Source organism: Sus scrofa, chromosome 6, assembly GCF_054392235.1.
Source record: "Sus scrofa isolate SSC_HxYL_T2T_F1_AM1 chromosome 6, Sscrofa_HxYL_maternal_Yorkshire_Landrace_v2.0, whole genome shotgun sequence".
NCBI lineage: Eukaryota > Metazoa > Chordata > Mammalia > Artiodactyla > Suidae > Sus > Sus scrofa.
The window spans coordinates 78451075-78470368 of NC_139388.1; the positions used below are offsets into that span (position 1 = coordinate 78451075).

The 19294-nt window shown below is 48.8% G+C and overlaps 1 protein-coding gene across 4 annotated transcripts in view; it reads left to right on the forward strand.

The window, feature by feature from the left end:
- The window catches only part of KAZN (kazrin, periplakin interacting protein), a 1160468-nt gene that overhangs the window by 684680 nt on the left and 456494 nt on the right, over positions 1-19294 (forward strand). For 3 of the 4 annotated variants that reach the window (XM_084962915.1, XM_021097563.2, XM_084962916.1), the window contains one exon: positions 11823-12066. In XM_084962915.1, the coding sequence (XP_084819041.1) occupies positions 11823-12066 (244 nt within the window). Of the gene's footprint in view, positions 1-10694; positions 10764-11822; positions 12067-19294 lie in introns of those variants that run through there. The other variant, XM_003481972.5, reaches the window with a different exon arrangement.

Below are 19294 nucleotides of genomic sequence, written 5' to 3' on the forward strand. Positions count from 1 at the left end.
GAGTTTGGATGCTTTTCATGACAGAGCAATCAGAAATAGAGTGGTTTTGGTGTTTTGAGGTGCCCCTCTGATGGGTAAATCTAATGTTGCAATTTATTTCAGTTCAACGGTATTTCCTGAACATCTCTCATGGCCATGTGCTCGCATATAAAAACATAAACAAATAGGAATAGTAATATTGCTTCTCCATGGCTGAGTCATCTGGGCACGTCCCATTCTCTCCTTGCTCTCCGTTTCTTCAGCTATGAAGAAAACTTGTTTGACCTGGGAACTCTGAGGTCCCTTCCAGATCTAAAATCTGTCCACCAAGTGGGTAATGCTCTTTTCTCACTTGCTGATGATGAAAATGACCAAGGTGTGCAGGAAGGAAACCAGAGCTGCTGATGCTCTGAGGATCTTAGGACGGAACAGGGGCGGGCACGTTTCCTCCCAGGGGTAGTGCAATTGACGGCATTAAGGGCCTGAACCCAGCCTAGACCCAGACTGGGACTCGAACCCAAGGTTTCAAATTAGAATCACTCACCTGTGTCTGGACTCACTGAGGTTCAGGTTCTTCATGTCTCTGTGCAGAAGGAATTCAGTGAGAGACAGTGATTGGCAAGAAATAGATTTATTAAGACAGGACACTTGTGAGAGATGCAAGCAGGCAGGCACTGAAGCTCTGCCCTGAGGAGCCGATGGGCTACAGTTTTAGCATCCGAGGGGAGTGGGGGTTGGAAAAGCCCGCCTCTTCCTTTCTGGGAGTACTAGCTCCTCCTTAGTATCCATAAGGTGTGTATTCAAATGCGAAGAAGGGCGGTTCTCAAACTCCTGCCCTTGGTCTGAATCTGAATGTAGGCCTCTTCCCATCCCCCACTCAATGACCTGAGGCAATTGGCTTGCCTTCTCTAGTCAAGCAAGCCTGCCTTGTGCTGATGGCTTTTTTGAGCAATTTATTAACCTACAGTGATTTCCCAATGTCCCCTCAGTTTCCCACATTATCTGTGGTGCTTTATGGGACTTTTAAAACTACCTGGGTCTGCTCCATCCCTATCAGTAGAGCTAAGAATTCCTGGTACAGACGGCCTGAGAATGGCATTCACAGTTACTTTTCCCCTTCCACCCTCCTCTCCAGAAAAGGCTGTACTGTTCCATTGCCAACCTCAGTGCAGGGATGGACATAAATCCCATCTTTACTATGCTTTTCTCTTTTTTTTTAATTTTTTAATGTCTTTTTTAGGGCCACACCTGCAGCCTATGGAGATTCCCAGGCTAGGGGTCCAATCAGAGCTGCAGCTGCCAGCCTACAGCACAGCCACAGCAACGCCAGATCCATGCTTTATCTGCAACCTACACCACAGCTCATGGCAGCAAGGCCAGGGATTGAACCTGCATCCTCATGGATACTAGTCAGATTTGTCGTTTCAACAGTAAAATGGCAACTGTGGGTCAAAGAAGGTGATTCCAGACCGTGGTAAAGTGGAGCCTGCTGGCTTCCCGCTGACACAAGTCCCAGCCCTGCCACTTGCTAGTTGCCTAACTTTGGGTAACTGTACCTCCCTGAGCTTCTGTTTTCTTATCTGTAAAATGGGGATTATAACAGGAGCTTCTTCCTCAGAGGGTTGCTGCCGAAGTTAGGCACTTAGCGCCGATGTTAGAACCCACCAGAATCGTGATCATCATGATTCTGGCACCCCTTCCGTGTGCACTTTTAGGCAGAAATGGGTTCTGAATGTGCCAACTCACCTAGCCTCTTCTAAAAAAAAAAAAAAAAAGTCTAATTTGGGGGGTGGGGGGATGTGCCTGTGCTGCGGGATGGAAATCCTGTGAAATTAGATTGTTATGATCATTATACAACTACAGATGTGATCAATTTATTTGAGTAATAAAAAAAAAAGTCTAGAACACGTCCAAGAAAAAAAAAAGGTTTGTGACGTCACTGGAATATGATGAAAAATGTAAAATAACTTCTTTCAGTGTTCTTCATAGGAACGTGTACATAGGTTTGCACAAGTATGTGTTTCTTTGAACTAAGAATAATAATTTTACAAATCTGAAAAAAAAAAAAACAGCAAAAACCCTCTGAGGTAAAAGGTGAAAACGCACCTTGTGATCATTTCTTGCTAAGTTTCCAAAGGGAACGAAGACACGAGTGCTCAGCTCCATCCTCTGGGTCTGTGCCCTCATTCTGTCCACCTGGAGGAAGCGCCACTCACCTGGAGGAAGGTGACACATCCTTTGTAATTTGCACAAAGGGGCTCTATGGGCTGGCCGGGGCCCTGGCCTGGTCCATCTTTTATCAGACATTGAAGTTCACCCTTTGATTTGATGCCTGCTAATGAGTGACAGGATGAGAACCTAGATCTGTCTTTCTTTTCTTCCCGAAAGCTGCCTGGAGGACTCAGGCTCACTGCTCTTCCCCAAAGCTATCAGGCTCCCCGTGTTAAGTGACTTTCTGCAGGACTCCCTGGGGGCTCCTTGCTGGCTGGGGGAAGAACGCAGCTCCGTTTCTATTTTCCAGACAGTCTCATCTCTTTGATACAGGACAGCTGTTTCAGAGTCTGAACAGATGGATGCCTGCACTGAGGATCCCTCGGGTTTTAGGGGCTAGGTATGGGACCAGAGTGCTGGACGGAGGGTCCTGGGCTATGGACGTGGGTGCAGGATGCCAAGGAGCATGTGGCAAAGAATAAGAGGGAGCTCCTCCTCCTGGCGCTTGTGTTTACATCTCTACCCACCCCTTTTAACACCAAACCTCCTATTTCTTTGTTTTTCAAAATTCAATGTATTTTTCAAATGTTGGTAGCTAGTTCCTGGGCAAAGGTGCCTGAGTACCGTGTTACTGCTAAGGTGCCTGAGGATGCTGACGGAGTGTGCTGTAACTGACATGGCTCTGAGCGAATACGGCTCCCTCTGGCACTGCACACACACCTGATAACATGGTCTTGTGGTTCCAAATACTGGATTATAAATTGTTTACATATCCCCAGCATAAAATAAGGCAGGTAAACAAATAAAGGGGCAGTCAATGAAAATAAATACAGCAACCTCACAGTTTACTGACTAGAGACACATTATCCCAGCGAGCCGAATATTGGATGAGAGAGCTGGCTTCTGGAGTTCCCGTCGTGGCTCAGCAGAAACAAATCTGACTAGTATTGATGAGGATGTAGGTTCAATCCCTGGCCTCGCTCAGTGGGTTAAGGATCTGGCATTGCTGTGAGCTGTGGTGAAGGTGGTAGATATGGCTCAGATCCTGCGTTGCTGTGGCTGTGGCACAGGCTGGCAGCTATAGTTCCCCTAGCCTGGGAACTTCCATGTGCCATAGGTGCTACCCTAAAAAGACAGAAAGAGAGAGAGAGAGTGCTGTCTTCTAATTGCATGTACAACCTGACAGCTAACCCTAAGATCAGGGCAGACATTCGCAGGGACAGGCCTTCATGGCGCACTGGACTGGACAATCTCTCTCTACTCTTTGGCTAATAAATATCTTCCCAGGACAGTTTAGTGCTGACCTGAGGGGGCAAGATTCCAAGGCCCTTTCCTACTCTAGCTACTTCCAATTGGAAAGTATAATGTAAAATAGATTTTATTTATTTTTAGGGTTGCACCTGCAGCATATGCAAGTTCCCAGGCTAGGAGGTCGAATCGGAGCTGCATCTGGAACTTACACCACGTCTTACAGCAACACCAGATCTGAGCCACATCTGTGACCTGTACCATAGCTCACAGCAATGCCGGATCCTTGACCCATGGAGCGAGGCCAGGGATGGAACCCACATCCTCATGGATACTAATCAGGTTCATAACCTGCTGAGCCACAAGGGGAACTCCCAACTTCTAATTCTGGGAAAAAGGATCATACACAGCGCTGCACCTGAGACGCCTTTATGAGTTGTCCAGGGGCGTCCTCGTATTAAATCCTTTGCCTGGTTGGCGCCTAATACAGGGTCTCCTCTGTGACCTTGAGTGAGGGTCACATTCTTCTTTATTGTCTGGGAGAGGAAGCTCTGGTCCTTAGTGGGGACTTCCTCAGTGCCTAAGGCATCCTAGGAGAAGAATAAGGTAATGAAGAAGGGCACAGAAGCTCGCAAGGGCCTGGATAAGGGGAAGGGGCGGGCGAAGAGATGGGTGAAAAAACTCTCCTGCTGAAGATAGCATTTACAAGAGAGAGCAGAGAGAGAGAGGACGCACGATATCGGGAGAAAGAGGTTCTGAAAGGCCCATTTTGGGGAAGCCCGCTCTACTCCTTACCAAGTCTAATGCACTTCTGTTAACAAAAACAACACAAAAATACCCTGTCACTCCCCCGCCCCAAGAATAATACCACTCATTTAGGATAGGTCTGTAAAGTATTTCAACCCAATGGGGTACTGTTTTATCAACCAAAAGAACTCATTTACCAAATGGGTCCCCAGGCCCTAGAAGAACGAATGCACTGGCCACTGGGGAGCAGCTCCCCCACCTGCTTCTCCATCAGTTCTGTGCCTTTGCAGAGAACGAAGGGCATGCAGCTGGAAGGGCCACAGAGGGTCCCTCCATCCATGGGCATGCATGGGGATGAGTCTGTGTTCGTGGATCCTGGAGAAATAGGAAAGAAAGAAAAGGTGGAGACTTTAGGATCATACACACCTGGATTTGAATCTGGTTCTGCTCCTTTTTAGCTGAGTGAGTGTGAGCAAACCTTCTGACCTTGAGTTTTTTTCTGGATGTGCTGATGACGGATCATAATGCCTGCCTTCCGCGTTGGGATGATTCAGCCTGAGGGAGTGGAAGTAGATGGAGGAGCACAGTGGCGGGCCACAGCGGGTGTCCAAAGAGTGGGAGTTGCCCTCGCAACCATCACTGTCTCCATTGCCATCATCATCTCCGCCATCTGTTGTCTGCATCCTGGACAGCATCCGCGGAGTTCCTTCCAGGCATCAAGCCCCCCCCCCCCCAATGCTTCACATGTGTTGTCTGCTTAAATTCCTCAACAAGTCTATGAAGTAGGTAGACTTTCCTATAGTATCCCAATCTTATCCCATTCTACTGATGAGGAAGTTGAGGCTCAGAGAAGTGAAATCATCCAGTGTCACAGAATTTGTGAATGGTAAGGCTGGTACTTAAACCCTGGTTTAATTCACTCCAGAGCCTGTGGAGTTGAAGCTACTCCTCCAGACCTCAGGGACGGGTGAAGGCTTCGATGATATCAGCTAGCATAGTCTGGCCATCAGGCTATAGAGAGGGTACTTTGCTGTGTGGAGGAATTAGAGCTGAAACTTGAATGGCCAGAAGGCTTGAATCTACTCTCTTTAGCCCTGTAGAGGGCACCTCCCAAGACTGTGCTGTGTGCTGCTAGAAGGTAAAATGGTGCCCAACGCATGGAGATAGCCAAGCATGAGAGGGGCAGGAGGTCCCTGCAAGACACCTGGGAGTTGGACTAGTTCCTTAGGAGGTAGTGATGGTTCTCTGAAGGTGGACATATTTGTCTCAGGGTTTTCTATTTCGCTTGGCTATTGCTCTTTGTCCCTGGAGGCTATGACAGAGCCAAGACACCAGACCATTCAGGCACATTCTCTTGTAAGCCCCACACCACACCAAATAAGAAACACGTTAAAAAACTGAAGAACCTTCAAATGGGGAGGAGGGAGATGCCCTTCTATCAAGAACTAGATAGGTAAGGAGTTCCCATCATGGTTTAGTGGAAACAAATCTGACTAGCATCCATGACGATGCAGGCTCAAACCCTGGCCTCGCTCAGTGGGTTAAGGATCTGGTATTGCCGTGGGTTGTGGTGTAGGTCGCAGACGAGGCTCAGATGCAGAGTTGCTGTGGGGTAGGCCAGCGGCTACGGCTCTGATTCACCCCCTAGCCTGGAACTCTCCATATGCTGCAGGTGCAGCCCTAAAAAGCCAAACAAAAAACCGAAATAAAATAAAAAAATAAATAGCATAAATATATATGCTTATGTGCGTAAGTCTATGGTTACTATGTGTAGTTAGTATTTATTTCATACATAGGAACTTCTGAATTGTATGTGATTTATTAAAGGACTGTTTGCAAATGAAAACTATGCGGAAGTAACCCAGTTGGTTAAATATATACACAGAGGGGATGCACCTGAAGAGCTTCTCACTCTTTCCATGAGATACTGCTTGGGAAGTGAAGAGGCGAAGGCAGCCTTCACACCAGTAACTGTGCTCTCCGTCCACACTGACGTGTGTGTGTGTGTGTGTGTGTGTGTGTGGTGTACATACATATCGCTATGTATACGCGCACACATATAGCCGACAGCTGGACACACACATTCCCCTCTTAAAGCTGCAGGCGGTTTCCCTAAGCCCTGCCATCCTCGCCCCTGTTTTCCCTCCTGGTTTCTTTTTCTCTTCCTCCCTTCATTTCATAACTGGGGTTTGGAGGGTGACTAGGGGTGGTAGAGGGTGGGGCACCGCTGGGAAGGGACGATCGCTTAGCTGTTGGGGTTCGCCACGTGCATACTTTTCTCTATGTCCTTGACTCTGCCCCCTCCTGGCCTTCTCACCCAGAGCTCCAAGACCTGATTGCCTCTGTCTGAGAGAGGCTTTACCCTTGTCCCCAGAGCACATGTTAAAACCCACTCAGCCAAAGTAAACCGTGTAAATGTACAAAAGATACATCTCCTAGATTGGCCGGGATTCACATGTGACAATTTGAATAAACAGAATATCCATCTGCAGAGAGGGAGGGTGATTCCCTGGGGACTCTTGAGTAGAGGGGGCTGGGAAGACGTGGGGCAGACAGTGTTGAGGACAGAGGGAGAGAGCAGGGAGCCCTCGCAGCCATTCCTGGGGCTCAGAGATTTCTGGAATGTATGTATTTGATGCGTGTGCCTGAGCTGTATGAGCACCTGCCCTGGGCGCCTGGAGCAGCGAGTCTTGAACTTCACTGTGCCCCAGACACTCCAGGGAAGCTTGTGGCAAATGCAGACAAGAGACCGTGGTTGGTCAGGATTAAGGCTTGGGGTTTCCATTTTAACAAGCATCTTCTGGGGCCTCCATGGGTCTTCAGCTTCACTTTAAGAAACCAGAGTGAAGTTCAAAAGTGTGCCTTGTAGAGCCTGGTAAGGGTCACCACTTGCAGGAAGGGAAAGAGGCAGGACCTCATTTCTCCCCTGGCTCCTAAGGGCAGCCACACGCTGACCCAAAACAGCCTCTCAGTCTCTCAGGACACCGACTCCTGGGCTTCTCTTTCAGACTGCCCCTGTACCACTCTGTCCCATGTATGAACTTAACCTTGCCAGAGAGAGCATGTGAATGCTGCCTCCAGCTCCTGAGCCAGATAGAAACCAGATGCCTGATTGACTCAGAGTGAAAAAGAGGCCACGGGTGGGGATACCTGTGCCCTGGCTGCAGCTCAGCCGCTTGACAGATATTTATTGAGTATTGGAGGCTTGGAGGAAGGAGGACCTGCAGCTCTGGGCTTGTTTCAAGGAGCTTTTAGTCCAGTTTCGTGATCTTAGGACTAGCTCTTTAACCTTGGTCTTCGAATCTGCCAAATGCAGATTCCAGGTACCCCCTCTACCCAATGGAGTTCTTGCAAAGATTAAATAAGAAGAGAGATGTGTACGTCCTTTGGAAAGTAAGGTGTCACTAGAACTCCTGCGGAGACGCAAGATGAGAAGGGTAGGAGCAAGAACCTTGGATGTGAGGTCATGGGGGAGGGGGAAATGAACTTGCTCAACTGCCCGCTCTTTGCAGAACCAAAGTCCGTTTCTCCATCAGTAAACGATCCCTTCTAGGACCTTCTAGTGGCCTTCGAGGACCACATAGCATCATTTTGTTGTAAGGTGGCCCGACCATGCCTATATACTGGGTTTCCTAGGACTGTTCCAATTTATGCCACTTGTCTCAGCTTCATTACACACAGCATCCTCATTCACTCTCCAAAGTGTCCCAGTTTGGACCTTACATTATAAAGTCACTCTATTTATGGAAGAAGGGAGGTGCATATGACATTGCAGTCAGCAATGAGTTAGGCTCCTTGCCCTGGTTCTTATTAGGAATTTTCTTTCTTGGAGCTAGGATAGTTTTGCAGACTTTCCAAAATGCCCAGGCAAGCTTTGACAGGCACCCAACATGCACGGCGTAGCTTGCCTCATTCTGCTCAGAAAGATCGGCTTTGCAGCACATACCAGCAGAAGCTGGTGACTGCACAAGGGGCCAGAGAACTGCCTGAGCTTTGGATGGGGTTGGCTGAGGGGGAGAGAGAGAAGCCGGCGACACTGGGAAAAGAGCAGCAGGTCCCTGTGATGTGATCGCGTTGTCTGGCTTGGTTCTTAACATCAGCTTACTGGGGTGTGAGGTGGAGGCTATCAGGAACATGCAGAAGGGAGAAACAGAATGTGAAGAACTGTTATGTCCTCATAGTTGCGAACCCCAGAGAGAGCTAGGGATGATAGACAGCTCTGGAGCCCGTCACTCAACAGTTTACAGTGTGTCTCCCAAGAAATGGGTTGTAAATGCCTACCAGCCCTACAGACAGGCAAGTGATAAAGCACACAGATTTGGTGACGATTTTGTTACCTGAGATCACCGAGGGAGAAGCACTGGCAGAAGTTTGGGGTGGGGGAGGACGACTAAGTAAACTTTTTGGCTTAAATCAAGTGGATTCCAGAGGGTAATTGATCTCAGGTTTTATGTCTAAGATCTGATCCTTTTGCCTGTGGGTGAATATAAGGAGATACAGCTGGGAAAACCCCCTTTTTTATGTTAAGGAAAAAACTTTAAAAAAATTCTTTAAAATTCCAAAAGGCACCCCAGGAGTTTCTAAGGCAAATTTCTTGAAACCTCGGAGGCTGTACCACAGTTCCAGAAGAGGAGGGCTGGGAGCGATGCAAAGGGGCCCTGAGAAGGGGGTCTCTGCTGTCTTTTCTCCTGGTGAGAGCTTTGGGTTTGGCTTGTTTTGCTTTGACTTGATTTGAAGATTCTGGTGTGTGCGAATAATCTCACTGAAGAGGAAAATGAGTAGCACTTGGTCAGTTTGTTTACCATACAAACCACTCTCGTTCATTTGCAGAGTGCTTCCTATGGGTTAGGTGGCAAGGATGCAAAGAGGACTAACGCGTAAAAGCTGAGCATCCTCCTTCTCCCATGCGGAGCTGTAAGTGGGAGAGAGACACGTAAACAGATTAATGGCTGTGCCTTCTGATGGGAGCTGTAAGAGGCGTGAGTACGTGCGCACGCACTCACCTCACTCTTCAAAGAGAGGCGCTCTTAATTGTTTTCTTGGAAGGTTTGTTTCCAGGACACCCCTTCTTGTTATTTAGTACTTGCATGTATGCTTTTTTTTTTTAAATTAAGGTGAAATTCATATAACGTAATTTTAACCTTTTTAAAGTGAACAATTAGATGGCATGTAGTCCATTTGCAATGTTGTGCAGCCACAACCTCTATCTAGTTCCAAAGCATTTTCATCACCCAACAAAAACCTCAGTACGGATTAAGTAGTAATTTCTCATTCTCCCCTCCCCCCAGCTCCTGGTAACCACAGATCTGCTTTGTCTCTATAGATTGACTATTCTGGATATTTCATAGAAATGGGATCATACAATGTGTGACCTTCTGTGTCTGGCTTCCTTCAAGGACCAAAATGTTTTTGAGCTTCATGCACATTGTAACAGTTCTTTATCCCTTTCCATGGCTGAATAATGTTCCATTGTGTGGACATACCACAATTTGTTTTTTCATTCATCTGCTGATACACATTTGGGTCGTTTCACCTTCTGGCTATTGTGGACAGTGTTTCCGTGAACATTTGTGTACAAATTTTTGTTTATCTGTTTTCAACTCTGGGGCAGACCTAGAGTGGAATTGCTGAGTCATATGGGTAATTCTGTGTTTAACTTTCTGAGGAACCACCAAACTGTTTTCCATAGTGGCTGAACATGACACCTCCCCTTTCGAAGACACACAAAGTTTTTTTTTTTGTTTTTGTTTTTGATGGTTCTGCCATAACAAAACTGAAAAAAAGTCAAAGCCTGAATCCTGAATACAAAAGCACCAAGCAGCCTAAGTTCCTTGGTTGATCCAGTGGGTCAGAACTTGTGCTAATGAGACAAAGATCAGGGTTCAATACCCAGCAGGCCAGTTAGTTGAGGCGTGTGGACAGAGTGAAAAATTAAGTCTGCTGCCACATAACTCTACATCTAATACTGTCCTGCTTTCTTACAGAAGCTTGTTAGTGGTCACAGGAGGATGGAACAAGAATGTTTTTATGGTTCCATATAAAAGGGGGGGGGGAGAAACATCTAGCACCCAAGACACAGTGGGACTAACTTGGAATCAGATGACTGTTTACCTCCAGTCCTGGTTTCACCTGATGTCTGTGGGCCCCTTGGGTAAATTGCTTAACCCTGCAAGCAGCCTCATCTCTCGAATGGGAGTTAATACCCCTTACTCCAAAGAGAGGGTAATGCATGCTAAGCACTTTGCACACAGTAGGCTTCCAACAAATGCTGTTGAATCTGGAGGGCGCGCAACCTCCTTCCCTGCAGGAGCATCATTAGGTTCCTCAGCTGGCTCTGAGCTGCCCTCCTGAGGTTGGCCCAGCTGGAACGGTGCGTGGTTGCTGGCTTGTTCCCGGCTACATTGGCTGTTTTAAATTGTCCTATTTGCATGGAATGAAGCTTGCTATGGTAACAAGGTCTGGTGGCTGGAATCCAGGGCCCCAGTGAAAAATGCAAAGCCTGGGCTCTGGGAGGAAGAGGCGCTTGATGGGTGTATCAACTTTAAGGTTACCTTAGTTTTCCCAGGAAGAAGGAGCAGGTAAACTGAGTCAGCGGGGCCTCGACACTCCTACTCCTAGTAGGAGGAGGAAGAGGGAAGCCCCTTCCAGTCTTCCCTCCGGGCCAAATCCGCGCCCCCTCCCCCATATTTAGTTCAGCTAAGAAGCTTAGGACCTGGCGAAGGCCACCGCGATGCACAGACCGGGTCAGGGCTGTGGGGAGGACAGAGCGCCAGCGACCCACCCTACGGAAGGACACAGAGCTCGGGGGGCGGGGGGGGGGGGGAGGAACAGACTACGCAGGTTGGGGCGGGGGAGGTGGGGGTGGACAGTGAGAGGCACGCGGGGCACCGGCCCAGCTCCCTGCTGCACATTTCCTACCCGCATTTTAAGGAACCAGTAAAGCAAGAACTCCACTCCTGCGCTCAGGCATGCGGCCCCCTCCCCCAGCGCTCCATCCCGGCTCCCCTCCCCCGGGCCCCTCTTCAGAGCACCCCTCTCTTCCAAGCACCCACCTCCTCCCCAGCCCCTGCAAGGCGCGGGGCGCGAGTTCGCCAAGGGCGGGGGCCGCCCCACCGCTCCAGGGAGGGGACCCGGGCCAGCCTCGGCGTAGGCGCCCCCACCCCTGGCCAGGGGCGCCACCTCGGCCCTAGATCGGCCGCCGCCCGCCGCCCCCGCCCCCTGGGGGGGGGTTCCCGAAGTGGGGGCGCGGGAGGACGAGGCAGCACCCCCGCCCCCGGCCCGGGCCCCCTCCCGAGTGCGCGGCGAATGGTAGGCTCCATTGAAAGAGTGCCTGGCGGCGCGCGGTGTCCTTCTCTGAGCGGCTCCCGGCGCCGGGGTCTCGGCGATCGCTGCTCCTCCTCCTCCTCCTTCCCCTCCTCCTCTTTCTCCTCCTCCTCCTCCCGCCGCCTCGCTACCGCCGCGGCTCGGGCTGGAGGCGCCGCTGTCATTCCTGCGCCGGAGGAGCCGGCGCTGCCGGTGCCTGGGGGTCGGGGCGCGGAGAAGCCGGGCCGCGGGGGACCCAACAGGTAGAGCCGGGGGTGCCCGGCCGCGCGCCCCCCGTGCATCATGCAGCTCTTTGTCACCTCTCTCGCCCCCAGGCCAAAATCCTGAGCATGATGGAAGACAATAAGCAGCTCGCGCTCCGCATCGATGGGGCGGTCCAGTCGGCCAGCCAGGAGGTGACCAACCTGCGAGCCGAACTCACGGCCACCAACCGGAGACTGGCGGAACTGAGCGGCGGCGGCGGCGGCGGCCCCGGCCCGGGCCCGGGAGCGGCGGCCAGCGCCTCGGCGGCGGCGGACTCGGCGGCGAACATGGAGAACCACCAGCACAGCGCGCAAGGTAGGGATCGCCCGGTGCCCGGGGCGGAGGAGAGGCCAGCGAGCAGGACGCGGGCCCGGAGGTGGCCGGAGACTCGCTGCCCCCGCCAACGCCCGCGGCGAAACCGCCTTGCATTGTGGCTAGTAACCCTTTCCGCTTGGCAATGGTCAGCTCTGCTCCCCCTCTGGGAGTTGCAGGCTGCTGTCATTAACGAAAACCCGGGCGCAGCGTGCACGGGATCACACGGTCACGCTGGCCCGAGCCAGCGCGAGCGAGGCGCAGCCGGCGGGTCCCTTCCAGCACCAGAAAGTGCCCTTTAGATGGCACACAGCCCCCGGCTCCGTGGGCAAACTTTTCCTGCCCGGGCCTTTGCCCCCTCCCGCTGCAGGGGCGAATGCCACAGCTCCCCCCAGTTCCGGAGGCTCCTTCCTATGGAATGAGTCCCCGAGAGGGAGCTCCAGGCTCTGCTGCCGCCTTTGGGGGAGAGGATTGGACTGGTTTGCACTTTTTTCCACGGATGCCAAATCCCTTGTCTCGATTGCATCTGGACTTTATTTTCTCTCCATTGAGATCGCGCATGCCGTGGAATATATCGATGCAACAGTAGATGCTGTGCTCAGCAGGGAGTTTAAATTTCCAGCAAATATAAACACAGAGAGCGCTTTCCAGGGTGAAATCTTAGACCTCAAAGGCTGAGTGATGGGCTTCTGTCGAAATGAAGGTGTAGATGGTGGGTTTCCAGGTAGTTGCTGCTTAAAGGGACTCTTTGCGGTTAAGAGGAGGAGGAAAAAAGACTGCTAGTCTGTGTTGACGCTGACAGTGATGAAGCTCTGAAACCCCTACGCAAGGGTTAAAGGTGGAGGAAGCCTCTGGGGAAAAAAGTACTTTTTGGTTTCTGTGAATTACAAAGTAAAAGCTTAGGTTGGATTTTCAGGAGTTCTCTCTCTCTCTTTTTTTTGGCTTTTTAAGAAACGTTGTTGCTGGTGATTAATATAATTTGATTGTAAACTACACTGCTGAAATCCAGAACATGATGGAAAACAATATCCAATCCGGGAGGGCCACTGGTGTAAATATGTCACTTGATGAACTATGAGATATCAGTGGCTCAAAAGGATTTTCTGGTTTTGTTGTTATTTCAAACACATCTCCTAAGTGTTGAGAGAGTCAGAGAGTCTGTTTTCATATTAATGCCTATTTTCCCTCAGCTTGTATTTCCTCCTTTCCTTCCTGGGGTGGGTGTACTTTTTTGGATGTGAGATGTTAAGCCTGAACATGAGCAGTTTTATGTTCAATTCCAAGTCACATCTCAACCTGGTACTTCAGGAGTCCGTCAAGAGTCTTAGGAATTGGGGCAGGAATTTGGTACCAAAGTAGCATGACGTCATGGTGGGAAGGTGTTGTGAGCCTGGTGCTTGCTGCACAGTTTTCAAGGGGGGGGGGTACCTGGTTAATCTGTCCTTGTCCCTTGCTACGTCATTGCATGTGGAAGATGCTCTCTGATGGCACTGGCACCTGGGCAAAGAAAGGCAAGTTAGACGGTATGGTCATGCTTTACTTTTTATAGGCAGGGGCTCTTCCAACTGAAAGAAATAGCGGAGAAATGGCATTTTGCTAAGAATCAAAAGCTATGGTAAGGGGGACTGAACCATGCTGGTTTATTTCCCACCATCCGCCCCTTGCTCAGCCAAGGAAAAGTTACATGGCTTTTATCTGAGTCCTGGGTCTAGCTGCAGGCTGAGCGTGCGAAGGAGGTCGGTGCCACAGTGATCGACAGGCTCAACTTGGAAATTGTGACGCTTTGCTGATGATTAGATTATCAGAGTGGACCAATAGAGGGCTATTTCCTTTTTCTTTTTTTCTACAAAAATGCTTGAGGCTATGGAGATGAAATGCCATTTGGATCTCTTGATATCCCTGAAAACACAAAATCAGCAGTGCTCTCATATGCTTAGGACTGTGCCTGCCCAGGCCAGGGGCTGTCTGTGGGTGGTTGGATGAAGGATGGTTTTGATTTTGCCTCTGTGCACCATTGGTATTTTTCAAAACCTTTATGAGGGGGAGTTTAATGATTTTATAATCAGAAAATAAAATGTTGAAGATTTTAACTCAACTTAATGGTTGGCCACATATCCCTCTAAATTGATGTCAATTTAAGCCCATGTGATGGTTGGAAAGAAAACAAGCCCCCCTCTGTAAATCTGGTGAATGTCATTTACTTATCTATAGCAACGGTACCTCAATCCAGTACTTTTTATGTTATGTAGCCTCTGTGAGTGTGTTGGGTTTTGTTTTTATTTTGTTCTGTTGTCTTATGGCATGTGGCAGCATTCTGCTGGAACAGAAACCCTCTGCAGAGGTGGTCTGGTAGTTTCTTCTGCTAAAGCTTTCATATTCCTAAAGGAAAGTACTGGGCTCCCTCGAGTTAATTTTAAAGTGTGGTTGATTGGCTTTCTCATGCTTCTCTGTAATATACCTCCAGGAAGACTCACAGAAGCTCAGTTCCTGGGGGTTCTTTTCTGTTCTTCTGAATTAGTCTTCTGTTTTAATTTTGTCTGTGTTGGTGCAATTCAATGGGCTCAAACCCTATGAGTATTCCGTGCTATTGAGTTATCACTTTTCAAGTCAAGGTTTTGAATGAAATGAGCATCTTTCAAAATGCACAGTATAAGTCATCTTTTAACTAAAGTGTATTATGCCCATATTAAGTGCATGCTCATGTCCTTTCAATAATATTAGCACAGATAGTTGCAGGGAAGTCACCTCTTGCTCTCCCTGCTGAGGAATTATTAGATCCATTTTCAAATACTTTTGTTTAAAAAAATTTTTTAATGAATTAAATAAGCTCACCAGTGGATATTTTGTTCCAGTGAAGACCTCTGACAATAGGTAAGGTGAAGAAGAAGACTTGGGTTTTCCTAGAGAGTTAATGCAGTGTATCATTTAAACAAAATATTAACTTGGTTGGTACCCTCGGAGAGCTGGCCTGGTTGCTATGTAACAGAGTCTAGAAAGTGAACTGCTGAAAATCTGGGCTTTTGACACTTTGCAGGATCTTCTTTCAGAATCTGTGTTGAAAGAACGCTTGGCAGCCAGCCCATCTTCTCTCTCCCTGCTTCAAGTAGAGTCGGATAATCCCTAATGAGGATGCTGGCATGCAGAGCATAGGGCATCCGCGCAGGGTGGCACATCTCACCGCTCCAGAGCTGCCTCTTGGGTTGGTGGGGTCACAACTGCCTTTGACAGGTAGACAGAAGGAGGCTTGGAAAGAACCTAAGCCAAGCATTTGTTGCAATTTGTCTTGTTGTTGGTAGCCACAGAACGATTTGTTTAAAGTAACATTTCTAAGCTGTTTTCCTCAGTGTAACATCTCTGGGAAATGTGTTTAAAATGCTTGCTGTTCTTTGAGGGGAAAATATAGCAGTTTGTTTCTCTGAAAATGTTTTGTCTGATGAATGGCTAATATTAGATTCAATTGGTTGCTTTGCTATGCATAGACTAAAACAATTAAGCGCCATTGTACTCAATTCAGATAGGTGTTAACCATATATAACATAAAATACCTATGCCCAGTAGGATGTATACCTACTGCCATTATTTTTGCGGTGTTTTTTAAGAAAATAATTGTATTTATATGCCTACGCAGGTGGAAGTGCTCATAGCGTCTTTCTTGGATGTAGAGGACTTGCTGTCTACTGCGTGTGTTAGTTAGATAGTATGGGGATAAAGGGGTCTTTTTCCTACCTCTTTGTACATTTCTATACACAGATGCAAATTTTATTTTTCTCCCCAGGCATTAAAACAGGCTGCTACTTCAGGTCTGATGGCTCTTGTCTAGCATAACTGTAACACTGGAAACTCTTTGGAGAAGTGTAAATTACCTTGGACTGAATTGAATGTGTGTCTGTGGAGGCGCTAGACCCTGCTGCTTGGCCAAATCAGTTCTGTCTTTTGGCCTCCCCTTCCCATTCACTCTGCCTCTGCTCTCATTTTCCCAAGTAGACGTCTCTCTTTTCGGAGAAAGAATTTTCACATGGCAGAGAGGATGGAACAAAAAGTGCAGGGGAGGAGTTCCTGTCCTGGTGCAGCGGAAATGAATCTGATGAGGATCCATGAGGATGCTGGTTCGATCCCTGGCCTCGCTCAGTGGGTTAAGGATCCGGCGTTCCCATGAGCTGTGGTGTAGGTCGCAGATGCAGCTCGAATCTGGTGTTGCTGTGGCTGTGGCATAGATGGCAGCTACAGCTCTGATTCGACCTCTAGCATGGAAACTTCCATGTGCCGTGGGCGTGGGCTTAGAAAGACTATATATATATGCAGGGGAATCTTGGGAGCTGTTAGCTCATTCCTAAGTTATAGAGCCCATCCAGTAGCTTTGCCTCGGTTTTCCAGCCACATCAATGGGCTGAAAGAGACTTGTCTGTCTTTTTCTAATCTGGTGAGCTGTCATGAGATGGGACTTCAAGTTCTTCCTGAAAATCCCCATACATAGTCACCGAGAGATTACTTACAGATCAGTACAGAGGGTTGAAATTAGTTATTGATTGGCTATTATTTACTGTCTGTCCATTGTCTTTGGAGCGGGCCTTTGGAGGACCCCTTAAGTAAAGTTTCTGGTTCTGGTTAATTTCATGCTGCCAACATTTCATGATTTACTGAGGTTTTTGAAAACTGCTTCGATACTCAATGTGAGCCAATCTCATTTTTATCCTAGGAGCCTAATCACACATCCCTCCCAGTGCAAGGCAAGGCGTGTGCTCCTGGTGTCCCCCCCCTCCCCCTGCCCCACCCCCAAGACTGCTGGCACTTTTGAGGAATCCTCTGGGTTATAATTTGTGACTTCCTGGCTGCCAGTGAGCTTGTACCAGATGGACTTGGCAGGTGGGGCGTGCTCCTTGGAATGCCGCCTGCTCACCATGCGAGTCATGTGGGGCCCAGAAGGTCAAGCCTAGGGTCCCGCCCATGGTCACCGTATATTTTGTTTATATTGGATTCTGAGTTCTATAGCTGAGGCAAGTGAAAGCAACATGAATTTCTCGGCTCTTTTCAGACCTTGCCCAGTGTTGGTTTGTGTGAGCATTTGCACTTGGCATCTTACCCCCTGCTGTCCAGCCGGCAAGAACGGAATTCATTCTGCCTGCTGAGGCCTGGGAATGGGTTTTTAAGTGATGCTGTAAATGGAAATTAGTCCATACTGTTTGAGCTGGGTATGAGGATAACACATGGGATGGCAAGGGGTGCCCCCAACAGCAATCATTGCACTGTCTTAGTCGTTTGAAAGGCAGGCAAAGGGGTCCATGCAGAATTGTTTAGGAAAAGACAGCTTCCCTGAAGCTAATAGGGTGACCATCCACTGTGGCAGGTTGCACCTGACAATTCAGGGCAGGTAAGCATCCTGGTGGCTCATGTTGCCATCCTCAAGGTCCCAGAAGAAGCTAGAGGGAGACCAAGCAGAGGAGTCTCTTCTTCCTTCCCAGGTGGTTGGATGAGACCAGAACATTCTTGCTTGTTTGATACAACCTCAGATCTAGGTGGCAGACTCCAGGTTGTGCTCTGCGGCCTTTCCTGCTTCTCCCGCAGAATCCTAAGCTGCTAGAAACGTGAAAGAAGCTGAATATCATTTTCGTGAGTTTGGCAAGAACAACTGTTGGAGCAGGTGGCTTCTGCGGGGTGGGACGTCTTTGGTTCTCAACTTGAGCGTCTTTGTTGCCTTGGCCTTGCCGGACCTTTGGGTCAGATTTTTGGAAAGTCCCTGACTCCTTTACCCTCTGATGAATTGAGACGCTAGCATGAGAGCTTCTGGGGAGCTCATAACAGGCAGGTCTACAAGCAAAGCCCCTCTGCCCCTTCTGTGATGGGCAGTGAGGCTGGGAGGATAGAGAGAAGGGGGAGGAGGAGATGCCCGCCCAGCTCCCACCCCTTCTCCCCTCTTCCACCAGAGCAGGTGTGGGAGTGCAGAGATGGACTTCCATCCCCAGTGTTGTCGCAGCTCCACCGATTTGTTTGAAGTAATTCGAATCACGAAGAGCAAAGTGCCCTCTGAAGGAAGGTGGGGCCAGAGCTAACAGTTTATACTCACCTTAGCTTTTCATCATGGATCTCAGAGCTCACTTCTGGGGTACATCACAAGACACTGTGTGTTCTGGGACCATCCCGATGCCATGTAGTTTTCTTCTTTTGGGTGAAGGTAAATCGTTTAATGAAGGACTGAATGAGAACCAGTTTCAGTGCTTCGTCAAACTTTTCAATCAATAATAACAATAAAGGACTTATGACATATCAAGTATTTTCCCCAGTGCTTAACATGCGTAATTTTATTCCGAGCCCAATGAGTTGGCATCTCCTATGCCCATTTTTCAGAGGAGGAAACTGACTGGGACTGAGAGTGGTTAGGTCACCTGTCTACTGTGACATGGGAATGACCATGATGGTGATAATAGCAGGCGCTGACACAGTCTTTACTCGGAGCCCAATACTATTCTAAGTGTTTTTCTGAATTAGTGAATTTAGTTCAATGACTTATGTGGCAGGTACCATTGTACCCATTTTACATATTAGAAACCTGAGGCACGAAAATGCTCTATTACTTGCCAGAGGGCCATTACATGATCAAGCTCTGGCTCTGGAGTCCATACTCTTACTCATACTCCATCCCACTTTGATGCCCAGGGTCACTCAGCTGGCAGGGACTGATCCAGGAATTCAAATGCACTACGTCTCTCTGCTGCTAAAACATGTCTTGTCAGAACCATCAGAACCATCCATTGGTTTGTGCGTTAGGGAGACTGAGGGAGCTATAGGCTTGTCTATGTTCTTGAGTAATGTTCCCTAAATTGATGGTAGTTTCTGGGGTCCTCATGTGAAATCTTAGAAAATCGGAATACCTCTCCCTTAGGTGTCAGCTGAACTGCCAAAGAGGGAATTGGGTCCTGCTTGCAAGGTTCACAACCTTGGGGTCACTTGTCCCCAGTGAAAAGAACCATTTTGATCCTGGGTTCGGGGCCCCTTACTTCTCAGACTTTGTATATGCTCTTTCTTGGCAAAGACGATTCTGGGCACAGCTGGAATCATATAGTCCTACTATTCTCCCTCCTACCCACATGTTTCTCTTTCCTGACTTCTCTACCTGTGGCCTCAATGGCCCGCAGGGGCCCAGGACCATACCCAACAAAAGATCTATGAGATACTCAGAGATTCCTTTATACCAAGGTTTCCCAGCCTTGGCACTATTGACATCTGAGGCAGGATA